The 25,288-nt window shown below is 41.9% G+C and overlaps 5 protein-coding genes across 8 annotated transcripts; 3 read left to right on the forward strand and 2 right to left on the reverse strand.

Moving 5' to 3' along the window:
* The first annotated feature begins 3,227 nt into the window (after positions 1-3,227).
* Positions 3,228-4,647, forward strand: LOC125206061 (F-box/kelch-repeat protein At2g44130-like). The gene has a single exon (XM_048105346.2). The coding sequence runs from the start codon at positions 3,325-3,327 to the stop codon at positions 4,378-4,380; it is 1,056 nt and encodes a 351-aa protein (XP_047961303.2). The 5' UTR covers positions 3,228-3,324; the 3' UTR covers positions 4,381-4,647.
* Positions 4,648-5,397: 750 nt separating this feature from the next.
* Positions 5,398-12,240, reverse strand: LOC125206060 (Cleavage and polyadenylation specificity factor (CPSF) A subunit protein). The gene is made up of 15 exons (XM_048105345.2): positions 11,857-12,240; positions 11,393-11,527; positions 11,199-11,278; positions 11,018-11,101; positions 10,800-10,887; positions 10,533-10,687; positions 8,370-10,374; positions 7,746-8,056; positions 7,311-7,590; positions 7,065-7,220; positions 6,723-6,864; positions 6,556-6,632; positions 6,344-6,483; positions 5,960-6,068; positions 5,398-5,821 (listed from the first exon to the last, which is right to left on the reverse strand). Exons 1-15 carry the CDS (start codon positions 12,034-12,036, stop codon positions 5,645-5,647), a joined length of 4,119 nt encoding a protein of 1,372 aa, XP_047961302.2. The 5' UTR covers positions 12,037-12,240; the 3' UTR covers positions 5,398-5,644.
* Positions 12,241-14,461: 2,221 nt separating this feature from the next.
* On the forward strand, positions 14,462-17,268 carry LOC125204033 (TRAF-like superfamily protein). 3 transcript variants are annotated; one of them, XM_048102572.2, is made up of 3 exons: positions 14,462-14,640; positions 15,285-16,248; positions 16,631-17,268. In XM_048102572.2, exons 2-3 carry the CDS (start codon positions 15,325-15,327, stop codon positions 17,090-17,092), a joined length of 1,386 nt encoding a protein of 461 aa, XP_047958529.1. In that variant the 5' UTR covers positions 14,462-14,640; positions 15,285-15,324; the 3' UTR covers positions 17,093-17,268. The 3 variants fall into 3 exon arrangements, with proteins under 3 accessions (XP_047958529.1, XP_047958527.1, XP_047958530.1); XM_048102570.2 differs by having other exon boundaries at positions 15,311-16,248; XM_048102573.2 differs by having other exon boundaries at positions 15,323-16,248.
* Positions 17,269-17,836: 568 nt separating this feature from the next.
* Positions 17,837-20,667, forward strand: LOC125207416 (IQ domain-containing protein IQM6-like). 2 transcript variants are annotated; one of them, XM_089061228.1, is made up of 9 exons: positions 17,837-18,282; positions 18,528-18,893; positions 18,966-19,080; positions 19,153-19,218; positions 19,300-19,388; positions 19,460-19,547; positions 19,613-19,852; positions 19,955-20,056; positions 20,131-20,667. In XM_089061228.1, exons 1-9 carry the CDS (start codon positions 17,939-17,941, stop codon positions 20,665-20,667), a joined length of 1,947 nt encoding a protein of 648 aa, XP_088917354.1. In that variant the 5' UTR covers positions 17,837-17,938. The 2 variants fall into 2 exon arrangements, with proteins under 2 accessions (XP_088917354.1, XP_047962702.2); XM_048106745.2 differs by having other exon boundaries at positions 18,528-19,080.
* A 58-nt stretch (positions 20,668-20,725) lies between these two features.
* On the reverse strand, positions 20,726-24,199 carry LOC125207417 (homogentisate prenyltransferase). The gene is made up of 10 exons (XM_048106746.2): positions 23,997-24,199; positions 23,454-23,575; positions 23,223-23,369; positions 22,897-23,122; positions 22,377-22,450; positions 22,110-22,202; positions 21,855-21,972; positions 21,719-21,781; positions 21,278-21,310; positions 20,726-21,051 (listed from the first exon to the last, which is right to left on the reverse strand). Exons 1-10 carry the CDS (start codon positions 24,165-24,167, stop codon positions 20,977-20,979), a joined length of 1,122 nt encoding a protein of 373 aa, XP_047962703.2. The 5' UTR covers positions 24,168-24,199; the 3' UTR covers positions 20,726-20,976.
* Positions 24,200-25,288: the final 1,089 nt, after the last annotated feature.

Raw genomic sequence — 25,288 nt, forward strand, 5'->3', positions numbered from 1 at the left:
TGGTAAAGTAAGCGAGAGAGGAAAGGAAAAATGAGTAAAGTAAGAGAGAAAAATGGGAAAAAATAGTGAAAGTAGAGTTAGTGGACTGTGGGGTCCATGTCCTAAAATAGAATGATTCTAAAATTTTATTTTTAAGGAACGACCCAAAATGGAAATAGTTGCTATTTTTAAAAAATGGAGGGAGTAGATGTTAGTGGAATGGGTTATAGGATGGTGTGACCTCTTTACCATTTATAGTAATTTTGAACTAGACTTTTAATCGCGGACGAATTAAAATGAAAAAATGGGACACTTATTCGCGAATAGAGGGAATAGATGATATTAATATTTACTAGACTAGTACTACACATCAAATAATGGTCCAAATTGAATTTTAATTATTATTTTTTAAAATGTGTTAGTATGTAGTAATGAAAAGAATCTCCATACTCAAACTGTTGGGAGTAATGAAAAATACTTATATGAAATTGAGTTTGGTTAATATCACTGGGACATTATTTTCATACATATTAATTTCTTCATTAATGTGGGGGGATTAGTTGTTGAATTAAACAAATTCGTGTTAAATTGAATTGAATATCATATGATAAACTTGATATTTGTAGAGAGGAGGACGGTTGACCACATTCAATAGAAAATAGTATGGATAAATATCCTATACACAAAATATCAAAAATCCTTATATTAGAGAGATTATATCTCAAAATCATAATCCATAATTTTAATACAGAGAAATAATACAGCTATATAAGAAGATAAGGCAAGTTCAGATAATGAAAGAAGGGGTAAACCGTAAAAGCATAAGAGCATCCGCAATGGCCGGCTAGCGACCGGCTAGCCGATTCGTCGCGTTAGCCGATCGGCTAGCCGAACCATTGCAATCGGCGAGGGCGATTTCGGCGAGCGGATCGGCGTGGGCTGGCCGATTGCTCGTCGCTGGCCGATCGGCTAGCCGACATTGTGGCGGCCCGATCGGCCAGCGATCGGGCAGCGCTGATTTTCGATTTTTTTTTTTTAAATCATATATAAACGCGATTTTCGTTTCATTTTCATTTGCACCACTTGTTTTAACGAGTTTTCTCTCTCTCTAACTTTCTGTACAAGAGCATCATCGAGCGATGGATCACAACAACGAGTCCAGTCCAGCGACGAGTGGATCTCAGACTCCCACGGTATCTGTGGGATCTGGATGGGGGCATATGGGCCCGGGGTTTAACATCCCTTGGAATCAGATGATGGGGATGATGGCTGGTGCGCCGGGGGGGGGGGGGGGGCGGGGGGGGGGGGGGGGGCGGGGGGGGGGGGGGCGGGGGGGTATGCCGTGGGGATGCCGGGTGGGGGGGTATGCCCCAGCTGCAGCAGCAGATGATAGGGATGACTATGGCTGGTGCGCCGGGGGCGGGGGTGGGGGGGGGGGGCGATGGGGGGAACCGGGGGGTATGCCGTGGGGGATGCTGGGCGGCGGGCAGTCAGCGCCAGGGTGGGGGGTATGCCCCAGCTGCAGCAGCAGATGATGCTGCAGCAGATGATGGGGATGATGTGGCCGGGGGGGGATGCCGGTGGGTATGCCGGGCGGCGGGCAGTCAGCGCCCGGGTGGGGGGGTATTCCCCAGCTGCTGATGGGGATGATGTGGCGGGGGGGATGCCGCACGGTATGGATGCCCGGCGGGGTGGGGGGGGGGGGGGGGGTCACCAGGAGGGGACGCGGTATATCGGCCCTCGCTTGATTTTTTGACGGCTTCGTCTCACACGTCGACCCCGGTGGAGACGCAGTTCTCTGGCGATGACCTTCTGTCATTGCATGATATGGGGATCGATCTCGGGGACGATGATACTCCCGTTCCAGCGACGCCGGCCGCGCCGAAGAAGAAGACGAGGGGGAGGGGGAGGGGCAAGGCGGTCGGCGAGTCATCGCAGCCCGCTGCCACTGGCCGGAGGAAGTGGACGGAGGATGAGTACGCCGGGGTGGCCAAGGGGTGGTTGGAGGTGTGCGACGATCCGCTGGTTGCGAACAACCAGCGGGTCGTCAACATGTGGGCGAAGATCAGAGCTGCCTATAAGAGGCACTGCCCGCACGGGAAGGACTTCAGCAACGAGGAGGTCCGGAAGGGGTGGGAGCGCACCAGGGCAGCGGTGGGCCGTTTTGCGAATTTGTACGCCAACGCCCTCCGTCAGCTCAGAAGTGGGCAGACTGAGGACGACGCCCTGAGGATAGCCGCGAGTCAGTTCCCCTTGGAGGGGAAGTATAAGGAGTTCACCTTCTGGGAGTGCTTCTTGTTGTTGAAGGACTCCGAGAAGTTCCGGGCGGGGTGCGACGCTGGGTGGCCAAAGAAGCAGCGACTGAACTATAGCGGCAGCAGCGGCGGATCCCACAACCTCCCCCCGGATGCTGAGGAGTTTCCATCCCCTCCTTCATTTACTGGTCGCCCCCGCCCGGTTGGACAGAAGCGGGCGCAGCGGGCTGCGAGGGGCGGATCCCCCCTATCGCCCCGCGAGGTCCAGTCCTCCGCCCTCCCAGCCGCCCCACTCGAGTACACTCTCCATTCGCGTAACCAAACGCGGGCTCAGATGTTACAGGTCTTCCGAGAGTGGAAGAACGCCACTGACCCCACGGAGAAGAGGTTTCTTTACGAGATGCTCGAGAGCATGCGTGCTGATTTAGAGATCGCAAGGTCACGGCTGGGGGGTTCCGACGTGGGCTCAGATACCACGGGTGGCGGCAGCGGCGGCGGCGGCGGCGACGAGGACGACGGCGACGGTGATGAGGAGTAGAGAGTGGCGGGGCTCGTGTGTTGAAGCCCTTTTTTTTTAAAAAAAAATCATGTACGTTTTTTTTAAAATCTTTGTACTTTTTTTAATGGAATGGATTATTTTTCCCGTATATGTGTCGTAAATTTAATTCCGTATTTTAATCGTAATTTTAATTCCGTAAATGTAGTATATTTTGAATTATTTTTATTGCAGCTGGCCTATGACTAGCCTATGACTGGCCTAAATCTGATGTGGCAGGTGGTTTTTTTAGTGTTGCTGACGTGGCAGGGGAGAGAATGGTTGGCCTAAGCACCATTGCGGATGCTCTAATCTCGTCCGGGAAACAGTAAAAAAAAGAAACAAAAAAAGAGAGAGAGTGCCACGTGTCAACCCCTGATTACTTAATAATCCACAGATTTTTACTGCCCGTCCCTGATTTCTTCTCCACTATAAAATCCCTTATCCATCGCTCACAATCTCTCGTGCACTTTTTCTGCTACTCGAAATCATCAAAATTATATTCAATCAAAAACAGTAATCCCAATTCCTTCAATTTTGAAATCACAGCAATCAATGAATCAAGAGCAGCCTCCTCCTCCTCAGGCGATGGACGAAAGGGATTGGAGTGAGCTGATTCCGGGTCTACCGGAAGAAATCGGGCTGGAGTGCCTGACCCGGATGCACTACTCGGGGCACCGGATGGCTTCCCGCGTGTGCAGACGGTGGCGGCACCTCTTCCAGAGCAAGGATTTCTACTACCACAGGAAGCAGACGGGGTTCACCCACAAGGCGGCGTGCTTGGTGCAGGCCCTCTCGGCGCAATCGGGGTCCAAACCGACGGGCCAGGCCCGGTACGGGATATCGCTATTCGACCCGGCGACGCAGGGGTGGGACCGGGTGGAGGCGGTGCCCAAGTACCCGGAGGGGTTGCCGATGTTCTGCCAGCTGGCGAGCACGGAGGGGAAGCTGGTCCTGATGGGCGGGTGGGACCCGTCGAGGTGGGAGCCCGTGAGGGACGTGTTCGTCTACGAGTTCACGACTCGGAGGTGGACTCAGTGCGCCGACATGCCCTCAACTCGGTCGTTCTTCGCGATGGGGGCGGCGGAGGGGAAGGTGTTTGTGGCGGGGGGCCACGACGAGAGCAAGAACGCGCTGCGGTCGGCGTGGGCGTTGGATGTGAAGGAGGGGGCGTGGTCGGAGTTGAGCGGGATGAGCGAGGAGAGAGACGAGTGCGAGGGGGTGGTGGTGGGGTCGGAGTTCTGGGTGGTGAGCGGGTACGGGACGGAGACGCAGGGGGTGTTCAAGAGCAGCGCGGAGGTGTATGATATGAGGAAGGGGGAGTGGAGGCGGGTGGAGGGGGCGTGGCCGGTCAGCCGCTGCCCGAGGTCGTGTGTGGGGGCGGGGGGGAATTCGCTCATCTGCTGGGCGGAGGCGGAGGTGCCGGTGCCGGTGCAGGTGGGGGTGGACCTTGGGGACTGGACGCTGGTGGCAGGGGCGGCCTATCAGGGGGCGCCGCACGGATTCTATGTCAGGGAGAAAGGGCAAGGGCAAAAGGGTAAATTCACTAAGGTGAGTGTGTGCGATGACTACTCTGGGTATGTGCAATCTGGGTGCTGCGTTGAAGTTTAGTAAAATTAATTAATCAAAGTCAGGTGTGGTGACTTTGATCTGCAACTGCAAGCGATGTGATTTTGAATTTTGAATGTGTATACAAAATCAATACTCCTACTACTCATCCTTTTACCTATCACCGTCTTTTTTGGGGTTTTAGCTTATCCCTTCTCCTATGTTAAAAAAGGTTTGGCAGCTGCGGCATCATCATTTATTAGCATGGCCCCAGCTCTTGACTTTTTCACCTTTATTTTCATGCGTGTTTAGCATTCAAATTCTCCTTTATTACTTGTCTTATTAATCTACATAGCCACTGCTTTGGAGTGATGTTTGATCAGAAAATCATCTCAATGAGAGCTGAGATAATTAGCCAAACCGAATTCCAACTCAACTCTGTGTGAACGTGAATTTTGTTATGGATCCCAAAAGCTAATTTTCTAATAAAAAAGGAGGGAACTGGAAGATTGCCTTGTGCTTCGAGAAATGGCTACCTTGGATATTTTCCTTGATGTAATAAGCAACCATACATTCTTAGCCTCTGCATCCTTTGCGGCAACAGCTACTTGAGTTGCTCTTCAGTTGAAGCCACCATTGTAAGATGTAGTAATGTTTCAGTGCCACTGATCCAAATTCACAAGACAGAAAGAACTATTGTTGCAAGGACCAGTACTTTAATTTCCTCCAGTAGTCCACAATTGGTAAATCAAAATCCATCCATGTTTCTATCTTCTCATTTATATGGGCACCAACACTGGGAATAAGTGTTTGTATATTACTCCAGTGGCCAAAACAGAATGACGTAGGGAATACTACTTATTTATAGTAGTTGGTTACTTAGCGCCGGCCAACTGTGACAGGGGGGCATAAAATACAAACGTAGCTGCTGTCATTCTCTGTGGGCCGGCTGAGCATACGCAACACTCAACCCCCATCATGCATATCTGACATGTTCTATACTAGAACTACATTTTGTAAGCAAGATTCTGTTAGCATGCCTCATTGTGTTGGAGACCGTCATATATCATCTCATTAATCTTCACTCAAATGTACTCCATATTTCATTACTTGGATGAAAAAACAAATCAAATTTTGGAATCTTAATATACAACTGGAACCCTCCTCTATAACGCTTTACAATCTTGTCGAAAGAGCAACTATTACTATGACAAAATTGTACATGCTATGTATGGTATTATACAACAGAGGATGCATCGTTACCCAAATTTGGACCGCGAAGCACCCAAAGATGATCATACGGTGTTGGAAGTGGAAATGGGAGGAATTAGTTTAAGGCATAATGAACTCGCTCAAGCAGGCGAACAACCTGATTAACCATTACTGGAGTGGGAGGTTTATGGCTTAGGTTTGCAGGTAATGCCAAAACACCCTCTTGTTGCATACTTGTAAGCTCTAAGAATTGAGCCAGAATGTCCCCATCCAGTATCTTAGGCACCCCACCCTGTCCGTTTCATTACCAAAATCAAAACAAACTGTTAGATCTCTCTCTCTACACACATACACACGGAGGACACAGCCACAATGTAATCACTATGACAGATTGATAAAAAAAATAACAAATAAGTCATTAAATACTCACCCGACATTCGCGGCTGCGGAACTCATTGTGATCATTTCCCAAGATTGGAGTAGTAAGAGGATCAATGACCAACCTAGCCTGAACGTCTTTTAATAGCTCGTATTCCTCCCTGCAAACATAGATTCCATGCATTCTTACACAACTTTTCAATGCTTAATCTAAGAGAACCCAATTTGAAATAATAGAAAATTGATAATATCATTGGAACACCAACAAAATTAAGCTTCAGAATTTCAATTGATGGGAGCATTCACAACCTAGCAAACTTAGCAGTATATATATTAAGTCATAAACACAGAACTATCTGGCAGGATTATTTACATAAGGCGTGTTATCTCTAGTTCAATCACAAAGGACTAAATAGAAGAAACACGACAGGTGTACCTTGTCATAGGAATGAAGATTATTATGCTTCCCAACAGCGTCGATGCCATGACACAGTTTCTTGACAAATTATTGGTAGTACTACCAGCATCACAGTCCCTTAGCACATCATCTGCTGGAAGTTTGTATGAGAATGATCCCTGGAAGACGATGCATACAAATCAAGCCATTTAAGGAAACTGCTTAAAAAGGTATCCTTGTTAGGAAATTACCTTCCTCATGCTCATGGCAATTTCACCCATATAATACGAACAACTTAGAGTCAAGTTCCGTTCTGGACTAACATTGTCTGTAACACAAGTTGAGCAATCATATTAATGATTATTGCAGGTTAGTAATGAGTTCTTAACAAATGGCTTCATAGTCCAGGTAAATTCACCTTCTAAATGATTTGCAGACGATAAGACAACAACACTCCCCTTCCGGTCTGAAACAAAGGCAGTGTCATCATCCATCAGGACACAATCAGCAACCAGTCTCTGGACAGGATCACAATATATTTGCTCCAATTTTCTGGAATCCTGGACATTAAGTGACAGTGTCTCAATCTTACACCAATGTTATTAACACATCATTAACCTAGTAATAGATTTTTTTCCTTATTTATTGTTCTTTTAATTATTAAATGAATTCATCCCACATCCTGTTTTGCACACACCCATTCACAAGGATAAAGTAAGACAGATAAGGACTATAGTAAGCCCTAAAGCCATCCACTGACCTCATGGTATGAATAGAAAAGAACACCATCTCGGCAATCACCAACAGCTATCCTGGTGAAATGTGCAGTCAGAGTCATTATCGTAAAACGTGTTCTTCCAACTGCCAGCCTTCTCACCCTTTGAGAGTTATCATTCGGAAAACCACACACATAAAACTGAAAAAGAATAATCTCTCTTTAGAAACTCCACAACAATAATCTTAAAAGCAAGCAGTGGCTGTAAGCAGGTGATATTTCACGACTTACAGAATTACCAGCGGAAGCCAAGAAGTAGCGGTCAAGGTAAGGGCAGACAGCGGTAACCAACCCTGGCCAGACAGCTGAATAGGCCAAGCGTAAGTGCCAGGCTTCAGTTTCTTCAAGTTTGACACCATCAGAACTATTATCATCTGGACTGCTGCAGATACTACTGCACGAAAGCTGTTCTGCAGCATGACTACCAATAGGTGAACTTCTCTGGGTCATAGAACCAGTGTCTGAATTTTGCAAGTGTTCAAGGCAAAGAACCACCAAGCGGCCTTTTGTACTGTAAGATTCACAACATACAATTTTTAAATGAATACAAATAATAAATTTTGACCCAAAATCAGACAAATTAGTACACTTTTAAATACAAGGATCAAGCCCATTGCAACTCTAAGACTATTATTTTATTAAAGGCAGCTTTCTACAAATACAAACCTCTCAGCTTCACCACTTGGCATAATAGCTGGTCCAGCAGATGAGCTAGTTCCAATCACCAACACGTTCTCATTCCCAACCTTTACAAACTCCATGCATTTCCCTGTCTCCCCAGGTTCAAATTTGAAAGATGCCAAAACTGAGCCACTCAAAGAATCCACACAACAAACATCTGAGGAGCATGAATCATTATCCAACTCTGTCCTCATGACAAGCAATAGCCTGCTTTCGTTGTGATATAAAACTTTCCTTGGGGTGCCGCCAAGATGAAATTTCTGCACATTAAGCCTCTTACTCGGCACCATTTCCACCTATACAAATTAGAGAAAAAAAAATGTTATGCCAAGTGCTCTTCGCATGAAAGTTATTTCACCTTAATCATACGAGTAACAAGATAAAAGACCCAAAAGCTAATATGCAGCTCTAATTTTGTCAACAAAGAAATGATGGCAGGTAACATACGTGTATAATGCAGTCGATGTAGAACACTAATTTGGCTTAATCATGATTGCCTCTACTTATGTAGTGCTTCAATATATGATACTATATGAAAATGTTATGGACAAGGATAAAAGAATGAAGGGACTTAATATGGATCAACAAATGTAAGAACCGACAACTTACCAAGTGGAGACTATTTTCCGCAACAAACAAGATTCCTCTGGGGCATTCAGTCGAACATACAGGAGTGACATGAGTAGAAGGTTGAAATGATATGGATGTATAAGATAGGCTGTGTCTTGCAGTCTGCAATAGCCAAGGCCTATCACTGAGAGCAATCATATCAGCATCAATGGAATCACTTAATGAAACCAAGAAAACAGGTGTGATACCAATACGGCGTACAGCAATCAGCTGAAGATCAACAGGTAAGTCTCCTTCAGTACTATAGGATGTACTGGACATAGACATTGGTACTTCATTCTTAGAAGAGACCGAGTTTGATGAGACCTGGAAGTCAATTGTAGAGGTACCAACAAAATTCTGCTGAGCAGGTGGCCTAATTGGAAAGGGTGTTGAGGTACTAGGCCACTCAAACCTAAGTAGCATTCCGTTCCTTAATCCCGAAAGAACATACGCGCGGTCAACTATAACAAGCCTCACATCTTGTGGAACACACCCACTAACAGAAGTCCCCATAGTGTTTGTTAGTGATATGGTCCCTGTGGCAAGAACTTGTAGCCCCTTCGCATGTGTAAAGGACACAACTTCTACTGAAGGCTTATGAGTACCAATAACAAATATATTATCAACATGATTTCCAGACAGAGAGGTTGCCACAAGATTATTGACTGAAAAATCCATCAAAACTTTATTCAGATCAGGGTGCTTCTGAGGTATTGAAATACAAGATAACTCATTCTGCAAGTTTACACACTGCATTTGATAAATATTGTAATGATATGCCGACAAAGCTCTAATACCAAGGATGAATAAGAAGGATGGACTGGATGTCGCTACAACTATTATGCTCTGCCCAACAGCTCCGAGACTTATAGTCATATTTTCAGGGAACCATGATGTGCATACTGGAGATGACATAGGAATACCATCAGGAGGCACTGCTGCTCCAACGGGCAAACACAGTCTAACTCCAGATTGGTAAATTTGAATTAATACACCATCAGCCACAACACCACAAGCCAAAGTACAAACATCAGGCCTAAAACCTACCGAGTCAGTTACATCAGAAAAGCTGACACCAACTGAAAGAACTCTGGTCTCTTCCACAAATGACAGTACTAGAAAAGAATGATAAGGATCCGAAACTTTCAATTTAACAGTCCATGTACCAGTTACACCTTGATAAATTGGAGCAGTTTTCAGTAATTTCTCCACACTGATACCACTCCGAATGATCCTTAAGGATCCCTCAGATGCTATCCCAGAGCAGGCAAACATTTGATCATGTTTTTCATCAGGATAATCAACAATACACATGTCCAAGATTGGTGCGATGTTTTGAATTGAACTTCTGTACTGTAGAAATCCCTCTTCAAATTTTAAAATCATCCCATCAGCCATATCAACAATAGCTGCCAGAAATCCACCATCAAGCCATAACAGAGCATTGCATGGTAGACCTTTATAAAGACAATCAGATAAACTTACTCTGGGGCCATCCGACTCAAAAAGGACTTCAATTGCATAGAGATCCCCAGAGTCAGCACTAAATAATATTCTAGGAGCATTAGTTATAATAGGTTCCCAACTCCATGAGCACACATAATTAGAACCAGGTAGTACATTACTATAGTCATCGATATTCATTGGATCATCACTTTTATTTATGTCACCGAGCTCCAGTAAAGCAGAGGCAGCGACACTATAAATACCTTCTTCATCCATAATATCTGGTATTCTAATAATGTTTTTGAATTTCGTTTCCTCCACCGGTGTGAAATTTAAGCTTGTCCTGTAGACACAAGAAGGGCTCTGAACATTCCTGAAATCCATTAGGACAATATCACCGGCCCTAAAGAGGAAGGCAAACCCATGAGATTGAGGGACTTCAACGATATGATAAGCTAATGGTCCAGCTTCTGCAAATTGATATACCACATGTATAGCTTGTTCCGCAATGTCCCATTCTAGCAACATAAGCTCATTCCGATAAAAAGATCCGCGCCTGTAGATCCCGAAGTAGAGCTTTTTAACAATGGGAATAAATTCATAATATTATAGTAATTGCTAAATACAATAGAGCAAAGATCAAGATAGTTGAAGGGGACTTTATAAGTAAAAGGTAAAGTAGCCATTGTTCTCCGTGAACAGGCAGATAGCAACCTATTAAGAAGAATGGCCAGCAAAGGATTCTGTTCTTGTCCAGTTTGATTGTAATCTCGCGAGATGAAGCACATGCTCCATATAGTACCAGAAATATTAGTAAAACCTTTTGCAGATTCCAAGTGTCCATCTTTTCCAGGAGGAACAAAGATTTTCTGAAATGAAAGAACAGTTTCGGCATCCAGTTAACTAGTAAAACTGCAAACAGGAACCAGAGAAGGGTGAAATCACATAAACCTTTGGAGTACTGTACCAGCATGGACTAACCTTCTCAATGATATCACCACTTTCAGACATTGAGACCGAAAAAATAGCCAACTGATCCTCATATGCACTAACAGCAACATAACAACCACTGTAGAGAGCAAAGCAATTAGCTACCTACATGAATAGCCACTCTACAAGCCCTGAGAGGCAGCCACATGACTGTCTACTGATGCACGGGAAGTCTAGAAAGCACAATCTTAAAACAGGAAGCAATTAACCTGGAATCAACCGCCAGCATCCTTCCAACTTGATGCCTTGAATTTCCAGGATCAGAAAGTTGAACATGGCTCAAAGGGAAAAACCTATACCCAGAAAAGGCGGAAAACATAAGGTTTTGGGCTCCAAGCTAGCAAAACTAAAGTCAGTGAGATATAAAGTTACATATTGCAGAAAATGAACCTGTGCATTTCATTGCAAAAGGTCAGAAACGAAAGCTTTCCGGAATCAGAAACCACAAGTAAAATGTCCTTCCCCAGTATCTGGAAAACAATTTTTTTTGTCTCATTAGTGTATAGAAAATAATCAAGCAGGTGACATTCAATTCAATATGAACGCCAAACATGATCTTGCACAAACTAATGAGCAACACAAACCTTAGGATTCTGCACATGAAACTTATTGTTCCAGGGAAGGACTGCTAGATCTTTTATAGTGCCAAACACAGGTTGCTCAGAAATAGATTGAACAATCCCATCTTGATCAATTATCACCAGTTCTATTGATGATTCCTGGAACAAGCATCTACGGTTACGAGATATTTGTATATGTTGTATAAATTACAAGCTATTCGTATCTAAAAGACATACACACAAAGGCAAAAATACGCTAGGAATGGACCATGAAGCTATCTAGTTGAGCTTATACGAAGCAATTGTACGATGAATCGCAAGGAATGGAGCAGCTTTGAAATAATGAACATCTAGATACTACGAAAAGATAAAATTGAGTGTTTTACTGATATAATTTTAAAAAACCTGATATTCAGCAAGAAAAAAAGGAGGTGAGATGGTGCGGCAATTGGTCCTATGTGATCGATGGTAGATGCCCTAAATCATACCTTTCCGAAGACGACGTCGTAGGAAGATGAGGAGCGGAAGTGGCCGGAGACAGCTTGAAGAACAACGCTGCCTCTGAGGACAGTTTTGGCCAAGTAAAATGCATCGGAAGGTGATCGAAGGGTAGATGCATTTGGGCGCGATGACGACGACGATGCAGATTGTTCTTCTGAAACCGCCATAGATTAGGGTTTTAGAATTTAACAGAAGAAGGGAAGAAATCCAATCAGTTGAGTGGAAAAGCTGTGGATTTGAGACGGGGTTATCGAAGCTTTGATTGCGCAGTCATGTGCTGCTGCTGTTGCCTGTTGCCTGTTGCTGCTCCTACTCCATTCCGCTTATTCTATTTCAATCATGCCACACCGATTTCTCACGCACCCCATTCAAATGACAACATTGCCCCAACTCATGTATTATTTGCATATTAAATTTCACTCAACTTTGCCGATTGGTAATGATTTCACATAATTTATCAAATTAAGGTTAAATTGCTGAATTTGAGAGATTGGTTAAATATACATGTTTTTTTTTTGCAACATCTGTTTTTTTCCCAGTAAGAGGCGCACTGCCCGAAGGTGGGCAGCGCGGCGTCCATTGCCGGGAAGGGTGAGTAGAGGTGCCCACGGTTCCGGAACCGGCGGTTCCAATTTTGGAAATTGCCGAACCGGAACCGAACCGCGAGGGTGTTTCGCGGTTACGATTCTGGTTCCAAAACCGCCGGTTTCGATTTCAGTTCCGAACCGGCAGTTTTTTACGGTTTTTCATGATTTCGAACGTCGGATTTTTGCAGTTCCGGCTTGAGTTTCACGGTTCCGGTTTGGAACCCCCCGGAACCGGTTGTTCCAGCATGGTTTCGGTTCGAAAAGTTTTGAACCTGAACTGAACCACAGTTCAAAAATCGACGGTTTCGATTCGGGTAAATTCTCACAGTTTCGGTTCAAACCCGTAAATGCCGGTTACGATTTCGGTTTTAACCGTCGGTTCGATAAACCTTGGGCAGGTCTAGGAGAGGGGAGCGATGTGTGTGGCCAGCTGAGCAGGTATAAGCGTGCGTCGCCAGTTGCATGCGTGTTGCCACACCGCTGATGGGGATGGGTGAGTGAGCAACTTTTTTTGTTTCATATTCAAAACTCTATAAATACAATATAATTTAATTCTATTTCATTTCATTTATTTTCTTAATCTATATTCACATATTCACTTGCTAAAAATGGATTCGAACGGGGGGCGCTTTCCCTTGCAATCAGAATGAGCAACAATAGAGAGATGAGTTTGTCGTTCAAAGGTTTGGGATCCAACGATGGTGGGGACTGAGAAATCCAACTGGATACTACCCCCTTATCCGTTGATAGGGTCGAACGACAATCATTTCCAACTATCGGCGATGAATACTAACGGCTATGAGGTAATCGATACGAAGCCGATAACAAGCCTGGGAATGAGCAAGGGCAATAACCAGCGTATGCATATGGGCTCAAGAGGTACACAATGAAGGAATCGTTACATTTGGCTCGCATCTATGTTCACATGTCGGAAAACCTCATCCTTGACAATAACCAAAAGTTCATGATGTTTTTTTTGGACCGGATTATCGAGAAGTACAACACGAGCCGGCTGAAAGGAACACCTACGTGATTACGATATGCTATGGAAGCATTGGTCTCGGGTGCAAAAGAATGTGACCCACTTTGCTAAGATTATGGTCAATATCTAGGAGACATGGCCTACTAGCCATAGTTTTGTTATTTTTATCGACATTGTCCAGAAATTGAAGGATCTCTTCTTCGGAGGAGAAAAGGATTTTCAAGTTCCATGAATTTTGAGCACTCCTCTAGAGAAGCCCCAAATTCAATGGTAGGCCAGATGCTGAATTTGGCGCGTCAAAGAACCAAAGTCTCAGTCGATGCAAGTACTCCATGAGCGAAGGAGTTTCAACCATCGACCTGAACACGAATGGATACAAACCCGCCAACTACGCCCCTCTCCCAGCACCCAAAGTCGTTCTATGGGGGCTAAAACGACGAATTGGAGGGGTTTGGCGGGTCCGAGCACTAAACCACCCCCATCTGGACCGACCTCGACTCTATATAGGGTTGATTTTGCTATGAGAGCATTTCAACAAACTCTCAAGTTCCGACAGTTGGACAGGTTGATCGAGACACATACGTCATCGACTCTCGATTGGCTCCGGAGGTATACAATTCATGATTATTGAACTCCGCACCAACCTAAAGTCGAAGAAATTCGATGGAATGCAATTTAAATTTTTTAATTTTTGTAGGACTCGTCATTTTCAATTTTTTTACTTAGTGCTTTAATGATTTTTTTAATGAAGCAAATTAGTAGTAGTAATTTATTGTGTTATGTAAGTATTTACTATGAACCATAATAAGGAATCAGACTTGCCAATTGCTAATTGATAAATCATCTTTATGATCTTGTTTAGTATTGACCTTAACTTCATTCTAGTAGTAGTACTTCTTTATTTCCTTAAAAATACTTCATTTGATTATTTTAATACATATACAAAAATGAATTTAGTCTAATCTATAAACACTAACATACAATTTTATTAATCATAGTGCATCAACAGTTTTCATTGCTGGATGAGATTAACAATTAGGAAAATAAACGCCGGGTAGCATGAAATCAATTGTAAAACAATCCATATAAATAGTACTACGAGCCTACAAATCAACCGTTGACGAACGCAGACGGTTAGAAGCAACAGCAATCCATCAGCTCCCAGAGAAGACGCATTCGAGCCAGAACTTTTTTTATCTTAGGTGAAACAATTTCTGCTCAAAATTCCGTGACGTTTTAAAATTCTTTCCGCTTCTTTTTTTTTTTAAATTTTGTGCCGTCACTTTGAGATCGTCAAATGCATTACCAGTTTTATGATTTCATTTCTCCGTAATTCGATAAAATTGGCCTTTTCTTCGTCGGATCTTCCTGCTATTTTGTTCTCTGTTTTTCTCTGATAGAATTGATTAAGGAGAGATTGATGCGATTAGATGGATATATGCAAATGCAGCTTGATTTTCTTTTGTTATTTTCTTTATTGTAACGGTGTACAAATTTTGTTGGGCGTTGGTTCATCACTCTGATTTAGCTAGGTTTATTTGTGATTTACAATCTAGTCAACGTTTTTTTTTTTTTTTTTGTGATTTGATAGGATGCAAGTCTATCTGATAATTCGTATCATTTGTTGTATGTTTGACATCCATTACATCGTATCTTAAACCATCTAATGTTACTCTTCTTTATAGTGATAGGAAGATAGCACAAAAGGTTGATTCGCTTGAAAAAACTATTTTTTGTTACAAATAAGAGATCATGTTTGGCTAGGATTAATTTTATTGAGGAGAAGGAATAGCGATCTAGTGCTGCATTTTTCAGTAGCTGGAGGATTAATTTATTGATTTTGCAGTGGCAGTATCTGATTTGATTTTACAGTTGTCTTCTTAGACATGGATCCACCTACTGAAGGTATTGAGCTTAAACCCGAGAAACTCGAAGAAGAAAAGGAGGGTGGGCCTTTGCTTCATTGTGATTTTTGTGATGCTGACGTAGTTGATAAAATAGCTCAATCATTTCTTCCTGGTTTGGCTTCGGCATGCATTGACAACACTACTGGTGGTGTCTTTAAGACCCTTGCTACTGTGGCTGTTGACATCAGAAAGGAAATGATTGATTACCTTATCCAAAGAAGTGAAAATTTTGTAGCTGAATCAGTTGTCCTAGAAGGTGGTGGGGATGTGGCAGTATCTGCAGACCCTTATGATATTATATCTGATTTTGTTGATGATTTTGTCCATTCAAAAAGAAATTTCTTCAGTCGAGTTTCAGGATGGCTACTTAGTGAGAAAAGAGAAGACTGGATAGACGATCTTGTGCAGGAGATGGAGATAAATGGTTTTTGGTTGCTAAACCGGAGGAGCACAGTTGCACAAACGCTCTTGAAAAATCTTGATTTCAAAAATACATATCATTGCAACATGAACTTCAAGTCTCCGGAAGATTTAGAAAAGCACAAGTTGAACTGCGATTTTAGGACATTGTCCTGTGGAAATGAGGGATGTGATTCTTCATTTAGTGCGGCTCAGATGGACCATCATGATTCTACCTGTCCTTTTAAAATGCTTCCATGCGAGCAGAAGTGCCCAGATATCATAATGAGACGTGAGATGGACAGACATTGCATCACTACATGTCCAATGAAGCTTGTCAAATGCCCTTTTCACTCAGTAGGGTGTCAATCCACTGTTCCTCAGCGCACAATCGAGCAGCACAGGTCTGATAATCTCCCTGTCCACTTGCTCTATATCCTCCAGGTTTCTCACAAGGAAGCATCACCAGAAGCTCTGAAGCAAAGGGTACAAGAACTGGAAAAGGTAAGCTATAAAAACTGGTTGGCATCTGCTAATGTATAACTGCTATATGCAACTTACAAAAAAATTGGAGATGTGAAGAGGTCTAGTGTGTTTTGTAGCTAATGGGGCCTTTAATAAGTTCTAGTAAACTGATGCTGACATATCAGTCTAGTTGAAATACAATAAACATACTATGTAATACCGAATACTATAAATTTAGCATGTTCTGGTAGTTCCTTTGGATGTCTGCAACCTCTTTGGCTTCTCAAGAAAATTATATGGTCGTAATATCTTCCTAAGATTTTCAAAAGTAGATGTGTTTTGTTATACTTGAGAAAACAAAATAGTTCAAGCAAAAATGAGTATTGATTTCTTTCTAACCTGTTTTTATTTTCATGAACAGTTAGCATCTCCTGGACGATTAGCATCAGCTCGTGATGCTAGATCTTTGACGCATGTGGTCAAGGATCTTGAAGCAAAGCTTGGGCCTATAAAGGTAAAGACAGATAAAGGAAGTGATGAAGAGGTTAAAGATTTGATTGATCTACAGGAGGAGAAGGTAGATACAGAGGCTAAGATGAACGTGGCCGCTAAACCAGTGAAGTTTGATGGGGTTCCTGCTGTAAAGGAAGCAACTGCTAACTCACACTCGGAAGTCAGTGATCATGGAAAGAAAGAATCGATGGAGTCATCAGGTGATGCCTCACAGAGAAACGTGGATCAGGTGATAGCATCAGATTCTGTGCCAGAAAAGAAAAAAGATTCATCATCTCAGAGCGAACATTCATCCAAAGAAGTGGCCAACCCCATTAAAGAAGTGGCTTCCACACCAGCCATCCAACATGAGTTATCCCCAAATGAATGAATCAACCATTGTCAACTATGACTCGCCTCGTGGGGAAGTAGATGTAATGTATAGATAAAATACACACAACATTAATTGAGATCGTATAAGTTAAGGCATCAGGACACACAGAGGAGTTGCAGATGAGTTCAGTTTTGTCACTGTACCATTTTTTTCCCACCTCTTGATCATATTTATATCAACTCGTTTCTTTCATTAAAACCAATGGTTCGCAGAGTTATTGGTTTGTTTGCCGATACAGAGTCTATATTGGCATACAAACCAATGGTTCCTGTGAAATATAATTTGAGTGCAGACTATGCAGTGAAGTTTATTTAATAATTGGATTGTTGTATCAACATCTAGTTTTTCTGTGTACTGCATGCAAACATAGATATTCAGATATTAAAAGGTTTGGGAATGAAAGTTGCAAATGATCTGAGTAAAATGCTTTTGATTGGATTGGCATTTGTAGTTTGCTTTGCTACTTTCTGTGGTGGGAATCTATGCAAATAAAGAGGCTGGAAAGGAATTGAAACTATTAGTCAGAAATATATGTGGCTGTTAATTTGGTTTTGTAGTGAGACAAAGAAACTAGTGGTTTAGTTCTTGAAATTGTACTGAAACATCCCCCACCAACTTCAAGCAACTGCTGCACCGAAACTTCCCCCCACTGAAAGCTGTTGTTTTTGATAAAAAAAAAAATGGGGTTATAAGCTAATTTAAGATTATGTACATATGTTTTGGAGTAATTATCAATAAGTGTTGCGATAAAGCTGATTCCCAGCTTTTATAAGAAAAAGAAAAAGAAAAAGTAGTTTGTGTTTGCAAAGAGTATATGCACATGGATCGTGGCTATTTTGAAGAATGGACGATGCTTCCTCATGTGTGCTATACCACATGCACATGTGTTTTGAATTTGGAAAAAGATCTCTAGGTTCCACCCTCCTCATTTCACCTATACTATATATAGATTGTTTTCGTTGCCAGTTGAGGTACAATTTGAGAGAGAGACACACACAAGCAGAGGAAAATCTATGTTTCTGTTTCACTATTTTAAGAAACTATCAGATTAACATTATTACTACAAATACATTATCAGGAGGTCCTCTCTCCGTTTGGTTTTCAGCTTCTATCTCATTGAATCCGTACATCATTTATTTGTATCAATCACATTGCGTTTCTGTTCAAAATTCTTGCATTAATCGGAGGTAACATATCATAAAGATCCCATCTTTTTTTGTTAAAATTTGTTTACCGTTTTCTCTGTTTAAAGAGCACATTGTTTTGGGTTATGGAATCCATGATCATGCATTTCCTTCTTTATTGTATTGTCCATGTTGTATATTGCTTCACATATTATTTATTCAATGCGCAAATCATTTATTCGTTCTCGCCAATAAAAATTGGTAGCCCTAAAAGGGATTGTCTAAGATGGCGATCATATTCTCCGCAGTCTGCTCTACGATACATATATATATCCCGTTGGAATGGGAGTGACTTTTTCGTGCCAATTTGCCGATTTTGACGATTTGGATGCTCAGTTAGAGTGTGTCTTATTTAGCGGCAAGGTTATCCCGGATGCAAAAGCTATTGAATTTGAGACCATTGATTGTGGAAAGGTGATCCTTGAGGGGTCTCTTAGCATTGGAGGAAGGGACTTGGACCCTGTAGTCTCTCCAAAGGAGCATATGATGCCTCAAGCTCTGCCCAAATCTGACGATCTTAGACATGAAGCAGCCTTAAGATTGCAGAAGACGTACAAAAGTTTTAGGACTCGAAGGCAGCTTGCTGACTGTGCAGTCATAGCCGAGCAAAGATGGTACCAATCTGCAGATAATGATTATGTGTTTGTTCTGTTCTGTTCTGAGTACAATTCTTCGGTCTTGTCAAGGTGGAAGCTGTTAGATTTTGCTGAGCTCAAACGTACTTCTGTGTCCTTCTTTGATATTGAGAAACCAGAAACCGCTGTTCAGCGTTGGTCTAGAGCAACGACCAGAGCTGCAAAGGTGTGTAAGAGCATAGGAATGATTCTTTACTGCCATTGGTTATTGGATTTTTAAGTTCAACTTCTTCATTAGGTAGGGAAAGGTCTGTCAAAGGATGAGAAGGCGCGTAAACTTGCCTTGCAGCATTGGCTCGAGGCTGTAAGCTTGCAAATTGTTCTTTCTCCTCGATTTACTAATGGATTTACCTCTAACAGTAATCATCTCCATTCTCGTACGTAGATTGACCCTAGACATCGATATGGTCACAACCTGCAATTCTATTACATTCGTTGGCTCCAATGTGAGAGCAGGCAGCCCTTCTTTTACTGGTAAGGCAAAATTTGCAAGACTCTTAAATCTCAATGATTTAAGAATTTGATGATTGAAGTTTGATTTGCAGGCTAGATGTTGGAGAAGGTTGGAATGTGAATCTAGAGAGATGCCCTAGATCGAAACTTCAACAGCAATGCATAAAGTATCTTGGGCCGGTAAGATCTCAGAGAAATTCGTATGAATATGTAATGGAAGCTTGTGTGATCCTTGGTGGTTGCAGGCAGAGAGAAGCTCGTACGAAGTGATGATATCGGATGGGAAGTTTGTGTACAAGGAGAGCGGGAAGCTTCTAGACACCAAGGAAGCAGGGGAAGATGTGAAATGGATCTTTGTTCTAAGCGCGTTGAAGGTGCTATACGTGGGGAAGAAGAGAAAAGGCGGGTTTCAACATTCCAGTTTCTTGGCTGGTGGAGCTACACTATCAGCTGGACGTTTGGTTGTACAAAATGGTATCCTCAAGGTAAAATGTGTGTTCTTATCACGTTTTATTTATTTATCTTCCTTGCCAAACTGCCCCTTAGCGTTTTTACTGACTGACTGACTTACTGATACTGATACGTAGGCGGTTTGGCCTTACAGTGGACACTATCTCCCAACAGAAGAAAATTTTGAGGCACTAATGACATTTCTTTTGGTACACAATGTTGATCTCAGTGGTGTGCAGGTTAGATTACATATATGTATATGGGAACATCAGCTGTTATGATTGTAAGCAAATTGATTAATTTTTTGGCGCAGAAAGCTCCGGATAATGAAGAGGAAGCAGCTGGTATTCCGCTTCGTAGAATCAAATCGGTACCTGCAGAGGTGGGCAAGCAGGATGACGAGAATATGCGTATATCGAGGTGGTCCCGGAGACTACAGTCCAAAATCAGTCTGCTTAATATTCAGACAAGAACAGAGGAATTCTTCTCTCCAAGATATGTGGAGAGCCCGACGGATGGATACGAGACAGCAGATGACTCTCTATCAGAGTCAGACTCAGACTCAGATACGGAGTTCCTGATCTCAAAGGAGAATCTGTTCGAGGAGGAAAAAGAGGAAGAGAAGGCGGTCTCAGAAGAGAAGATAATGAAGAGGATAAACTCGCATAAAGGGATAAGATCATATGGATTGGCACAGAGCCTGTGCTGCAAATGGACATCGGGAGCGGGTCCTCGGATAGGATGCGTGAGGGATTATCCAGTGGAGCTGCAGCTGCGTGCGCTCCAGGAGATCTGCTTCTCTCCCACTCCCAGACACACTCTCCCTCGCATAACCACTCCAAAAACCTAAAGCTTTTACCTATTCAACTTTGCCAACATCTCAGTACAAGTGTAAAACAGTTAAACAGTAGTGAAATCAAGATTTTTGATTCATGTTTTATGTATATTAAATAGATGAGAACAATCTACATATATTTGTCACCTGTTTTTTACCAATCAAATCTCAACTTATATACAGTTAAAAAGGTGCATGGTGTGGCCGAACAACATACATACATAATGCTGCAAACGAAACAGCTTCCTCTCTTCTACAAACAACATTGCATATTCCCACCGGATGGATGCTCTGCTCTGTCTCATAGAATTGCAACTTCTCTGGCTAGATAAAAGGAAATAAAGCGTACTCCGCATAAAACAGATTCCATATGAACCGGTAAAAATTAGAGATAGCTTCCTGCAAGATTCAACTATTTGAATTAACTTGACATAATTGGTAGAATATGTAGAGTCGAGACATATAAATTATTGCTCAAGTCTTTTCAGAAACTTCCATGTGGATGAGAAATCAGAATCTGCTAGTTACTAGTTACTTCGATAGGAGGCAAAACCAACCTTGGTTTGCTTAAATCATGCCATTCAAACAGTATATAAGCAAAAAATAACACATCCATTAGATTTACCTTTGTGTAGTTTGCCCTTTCCAGTACCCAAGCCTGCAATACACAGCAGTTTCAAATAATTAGTTTACACTAATCATCTCGACACTTTGGAATTTATGCCTTGCGATGTTGCAGAATAATTAGCTGAAATTAAAATTAGTCACGCCTCTAGAGTGGAGAAGATCATGTATTTGAAAAGGAATTCATGGCTCCATACTGGAGTTACAGCTTTGCATGGTAGTGCAGGAACTTTTCTATTTGCAGCTGAAGCTCCATAAAGCAATTTGTTAACCAGAGTGCGATATATGTTCAGATTTGCCATAGTAGTTTTTTATTAACTTGAAGAGGAAATATGTAAAGGCGTCAAGCTAGAGTAACAAAAATCATGAAATAATCTGATCTAAAGAGCAAACTAATTTGGGGATTGTGCATAACGGCATACACAATAATAAAAAAACATACCTGGAAAAGTAAACATAAGGCCAACGTAACATGTGTAGGTATCATCAAGCTTCTCTTGAAGGCCTGCAATATGTTACCATCAAGTGTTACAATTTGAATCGTTTCACAGTGAGTGTATGATAAACTGTGGAGCTACCTGAGGCAAGTAAACTGCTGCTGCTACAGAACCAATGTAATTTATCAACAGGAGCCCAGATCCAAGCAAAGCAATATTTCTCACACCAAGCTTTGTTGCCAAAGTATCAATCTGAAACCTATCAATTTATACTGAAATGTGAGATTTAAGTCATCAGATAAGCCTCTTATATCAGAAAGGACTTAATCTGGAAATTTAAAGCAAGAACAAGAAAAGCAACAGTCTATTACCAGCAAAAGTTGGTTCAGGACTTACTTGCGATCACCTTCAACGTCTGGAAGATCTTTAGTTATGGCAATAACAAGAGCAAATAATGTTACGAATGAGGTGATGAAGGCAACTGGATAGCTGCAGATGGAAACTCGTCATAAAACTTCAATCAGGAAAGCAAGCAGAGAAGCATAATTGGGAATTGGCATAAAAATCTATTTCAAAATTTATTGAGGATTTCAGTTTTTTACCTTCTGTTACTTCTGAGCTATGTGTAGATGAAAGTGAGTAAGATATTGTTCAACAATTTACCTCCATTCAAATGTCAGACCAAGGGCAGCTCTTGTGGCATAGTAGACACCGTAATTTAGGAGGAATCCTCGAACCTGCAAAACAGTTCCATGCACATTAATGTCGAAAATACTAAAATACTCCATAACCTAACTACTGAATTTGATAGGTTAGTTTGACCTTGCAGAAAATCACATACAAGGAGACACAAAAATTGAAATTTAATCGTAGCTACAGCTTCACTAATTAGTGGGTGCTTCTTACAAAAATCTCCATCCTGTTGGTGTTCTGAGGGAGTAATTCATGTTTCTGATATCATTTATTTCAAGACTCTTATTTTATGTTACAGATGTTTCAAAAGCAATTACACCCCAATTTCTTTCTGGGTTGCTGTGTCAATGACACCTTCTGCCAACCATGACAATGGCTACTTGGAAAATTTGATGCTAACAAAGAGCATTAAAAAGAACAAGAGATCATCAACCTAGAAGCTATAGTACAGGTATGCTAAAAAAAATACAGGCATTGAGTAAAATCATACCGTAGCTATTATAAGAAATGCCACAACAGGAAATCTCTTCATCCGAAGTGGGGGCACAGAATATATGGTTCCAAGGAAAAGACCAAAACAATAAAGTTTAGTAATGAAAGGACCAAAGTTGAGCCCAACTAATGCAACACCAGCAGCAGCAAGAAATAACACTAATATCCACGCAGACTGTTCTGAGAGATCTCCTGCAGCTATAGGCAAGTAAGGTTTGTTCACCCTGCAAAAGAGAGTGTAATGTGTAAGACAAACTAAAACCAATATCTGTTTAAAAAATGCAAGCATTCAAACAAAAGTAAAAGTTCGATGCCAACCCTTACTTGTCAATACCAACATCATATATCTGATTTATGCCGACTATATAACCATTTCCGCAAATGAGTGCTAGAAGGCCGGATAATGCTTTCAGCAATAATGACCACCTTATCAGATTTGGGTTCTCGATCAAAGCTCTGGTTACTAAAGAACTGGAAAAGAAAAGACACAAGTTGAGCAGATTAAACCTTAAGTTGAAGACGTTAGGGGGAAAAGAATGGCGATGAATTTCTCACAAAGATCCTAAGGTAGTTCCACGTATCGTATGGGGTCTCAGAAATCTCCAAAATGCATCCCTGAATTGGAGGACTTTATTCAGCTGTGGACCAGTTCCCGCTGCATCAACTTTAGAGCAGGCCTGAGAAATTAAAGCTCCATGTGAACTCCATCACTAACTACTTTCACTTTGACCATTTAAATTAACATGATCTACATATTTTTTTCCCCCTTTTTAATCTCATACAGAGGACATATAGCTTGAACTGAAAAATTCAATCAGCAATTACCAGGAGCAGTTCTGAAATGGCACACTATATCTATAAGTGACTTGGATACTGTCAAATCATTTGACAAATCAAAATGATGAGCCTTCAGCATTATGTGAAGCTTAAGTTTCAGTAAGTGTTAATACGAGTTTCAGTGTGAGCATGTTAATCAAAGTAAGCATTGATGCATTTTGACCAGGCAACAAAGTTGAAATTGAGGAAGCATTGGCATTCAAGGTGGAATTTTGAATATGAGAAAAGGGAAAAGAAAATAAAAGGTCGAATGGAACATACCAAGATGAAATGGCGGCGGCGGCGGATTGCGGCGGAGGGGAATTTGAGAGAGGCGTTGGAGAAGTGGAGGTAGGAAGGGGCAGCGGTGGAAGCGGGAATCTTGAGTCTGCAGCCAGAATTGGATAAGGGGGCAATCTTGAGAGCGGAGCAACATGGAATTGAGAGCTCCATCTCCGTCAGTCACGACAGCTCTGCCAAAATTCTCTCTAAAAGAGATTTGTGGTCGCGACGACGCTGACGTCATTTCCTTCTACCTCAATTGATCTTGGGCTTGTGGAAGAAGCCCAACTTTTAATTCCTGAAAAAAACATAGTTTGGGCTTTTGTGGAAGCCCATCTCCAACAACACTAACAAAAATTGGCATCTTGGTTAGGCTATAATATGTGACGATGGGTTTGATATCTAACCATATACTAAAAGGAAATTAACGCAAAGTTTTACAATGTCATTTTCTCACTTATCCAGTTGCAACAATCTCTACCGATTTTGCTGAATACTGGGGTACTCCATATAAGAGAGAGTTGTATACACCACACCTTTCTCAATCTGTATATAGTTTAATGCGCGATTGGTTGCACTGTTAGGAATGCATAAGATTGCATAGTTTTACACCAATTTGTATGATTTAATTCATATATAAGATTGCATAGTGTATCATAACTGTTGTTTGGTTCACCAAAGGCATGGCCATGTCAGAACTATATTGTCGTTTGGTTTGAGGTGAATAAATTAGCATACATAAATGAACTGCCAAAATTAACCTCAATTCATTTTGGGTATTCCGAAAATATCCCTGGAACCCTATTTTGTGGCGCTTATTTTTCATCCCCTCTCCCGCTCAATTCACTTCATCCTCTAACATCTTTCGCTCTGAAGTTCTGCGACTAAACCCTAGTAATCTCAATCCAAGGAACATCGGCGCTAGCCGATACCCAGGTATGAAACGACTCCTTCATGATTGCTAATTTATAGTAATGTTGGTGTATGATGAGAAATTAGGAAGACGTTTGAAAGACGATAGATCTAAGGTTATGACAGAGTTAAATTCATTCAACCTTCCAATTTTGTTTTATATGTTTTAGTGAATATTCATTCCAGTATACTTACTTCACGATCGTGCTTGTGTGCTGCAAAATATGACATTGCTTACATGGTTGTTGTGGATTCTATTTTACTAATGGCAATACTCCTTATTTCCTTCGATGTTTTCCCATGTTCGGAACTTCATACATTATACACATTTTGTGGTTTAACCCTAATTTTGTGTGGTACTTGCTCGTATCCCTTCTAGT

This window comes from Salvia hispanica, chromosome 6 (genome assembly GCF_029641045.1).
Source record: "Salvia hispanica isolate PSC_SH4W2 chromosome 6, Shi_PSC_v1, whole genome shotgun sequence".
In the NCBI taxonomy this organism is placed as follows: domain Eukaryota; kingdom Viridiplantae; phylum Streptophyta; class Magnoliopsida; order Lamiales; family Lamiaceae; genus Salvia; species Salvia hispanica.

Bases quoted from the DNA above. Each gene is read 5' to 3' on its own strand.
- LOC125207417 (XM_048106746.2), bottom strand. From the start codon at position 24,167: ATGGAGCTCTCAATTCCATGTTGCTCCGCTCTCAAGATTGCCCCCTTA. The intron at 23,576-23,996 runs GTATGTTCCATT...TTAATTTCTCAG, and splicing joins GCCGCCGCCATTTCATCTTG to GCCTGCTCTAAAGTTGATGC. The intron at 21,782-21,854 runs GTAGCTCCACAG...AACATATTGCAG, and splicing joins CAGCAGTTTACTTGCCTCAG to GCCTTCAAGAGAAGCTTGAT.
- LOC125204033 (XM_048102572.2), top strand. From the start codon at position 15,325: ATGGATCCACCTACTGAAGGTATTGAGCTTAAACCCGAGAAACTCGAA. The intron at 16,249-16,630 runs GTAAGCTATAAA...TTTCATGAACAG, and splicing joins GGGTACAAGAACTGGAAAAG to TTAGCATCTCCTGGACGATT.
- LOC125206060 (XM_048105345.2), bottom strand. From the start codon at position 12,036: ATGGCGGTTTCAGAAGAACAATCTGCATCGTCGTCGTCATCGCGCCCA. The intron at 11,102-11,198 runs GTTCATTTTCTG...TTCTGGGTATAG, and splicing joins TTTTGCAATGAAATGCACAG to GTTTTTCCCTTTGAGCCATG. The intron at 7,221-7,310 runs GTAAGTCGTGAA...ATTCTTTTTCAG, and splicing joins TGGCTTCCGCTGGTAATTCT to TTTTATGTGTGTGGTTTTCC.
- LOC125207416 (XM_048106745.2), top strand. From the start codon at position 17,939: ATGGACGATGCTTCCTCATGTGTGCTATACCACATGCACATGTGTTTT. The intron at 18,283-18,527 runs GTAACATATCAT...TATTCTCCGCAG, and splicing joins AATTCTTGCATTAATCGGAG to TCTGCTCTACGATACATATA. The intron at 19,853-19,954 runs GTAAAATGTGTG...ACTGATACGTAG, and splicing joins TACAAAATGGTATCCTCAAG to GCGGTTTGGCCTTACAGTGG.
- LOC125206061 (XM_048105346.2), top strand. From the start codon at position 3,325: ATGAATCAAGAGCAGCCTCCTCCTCCTCAGGCGATGGACGAAAGGGAT.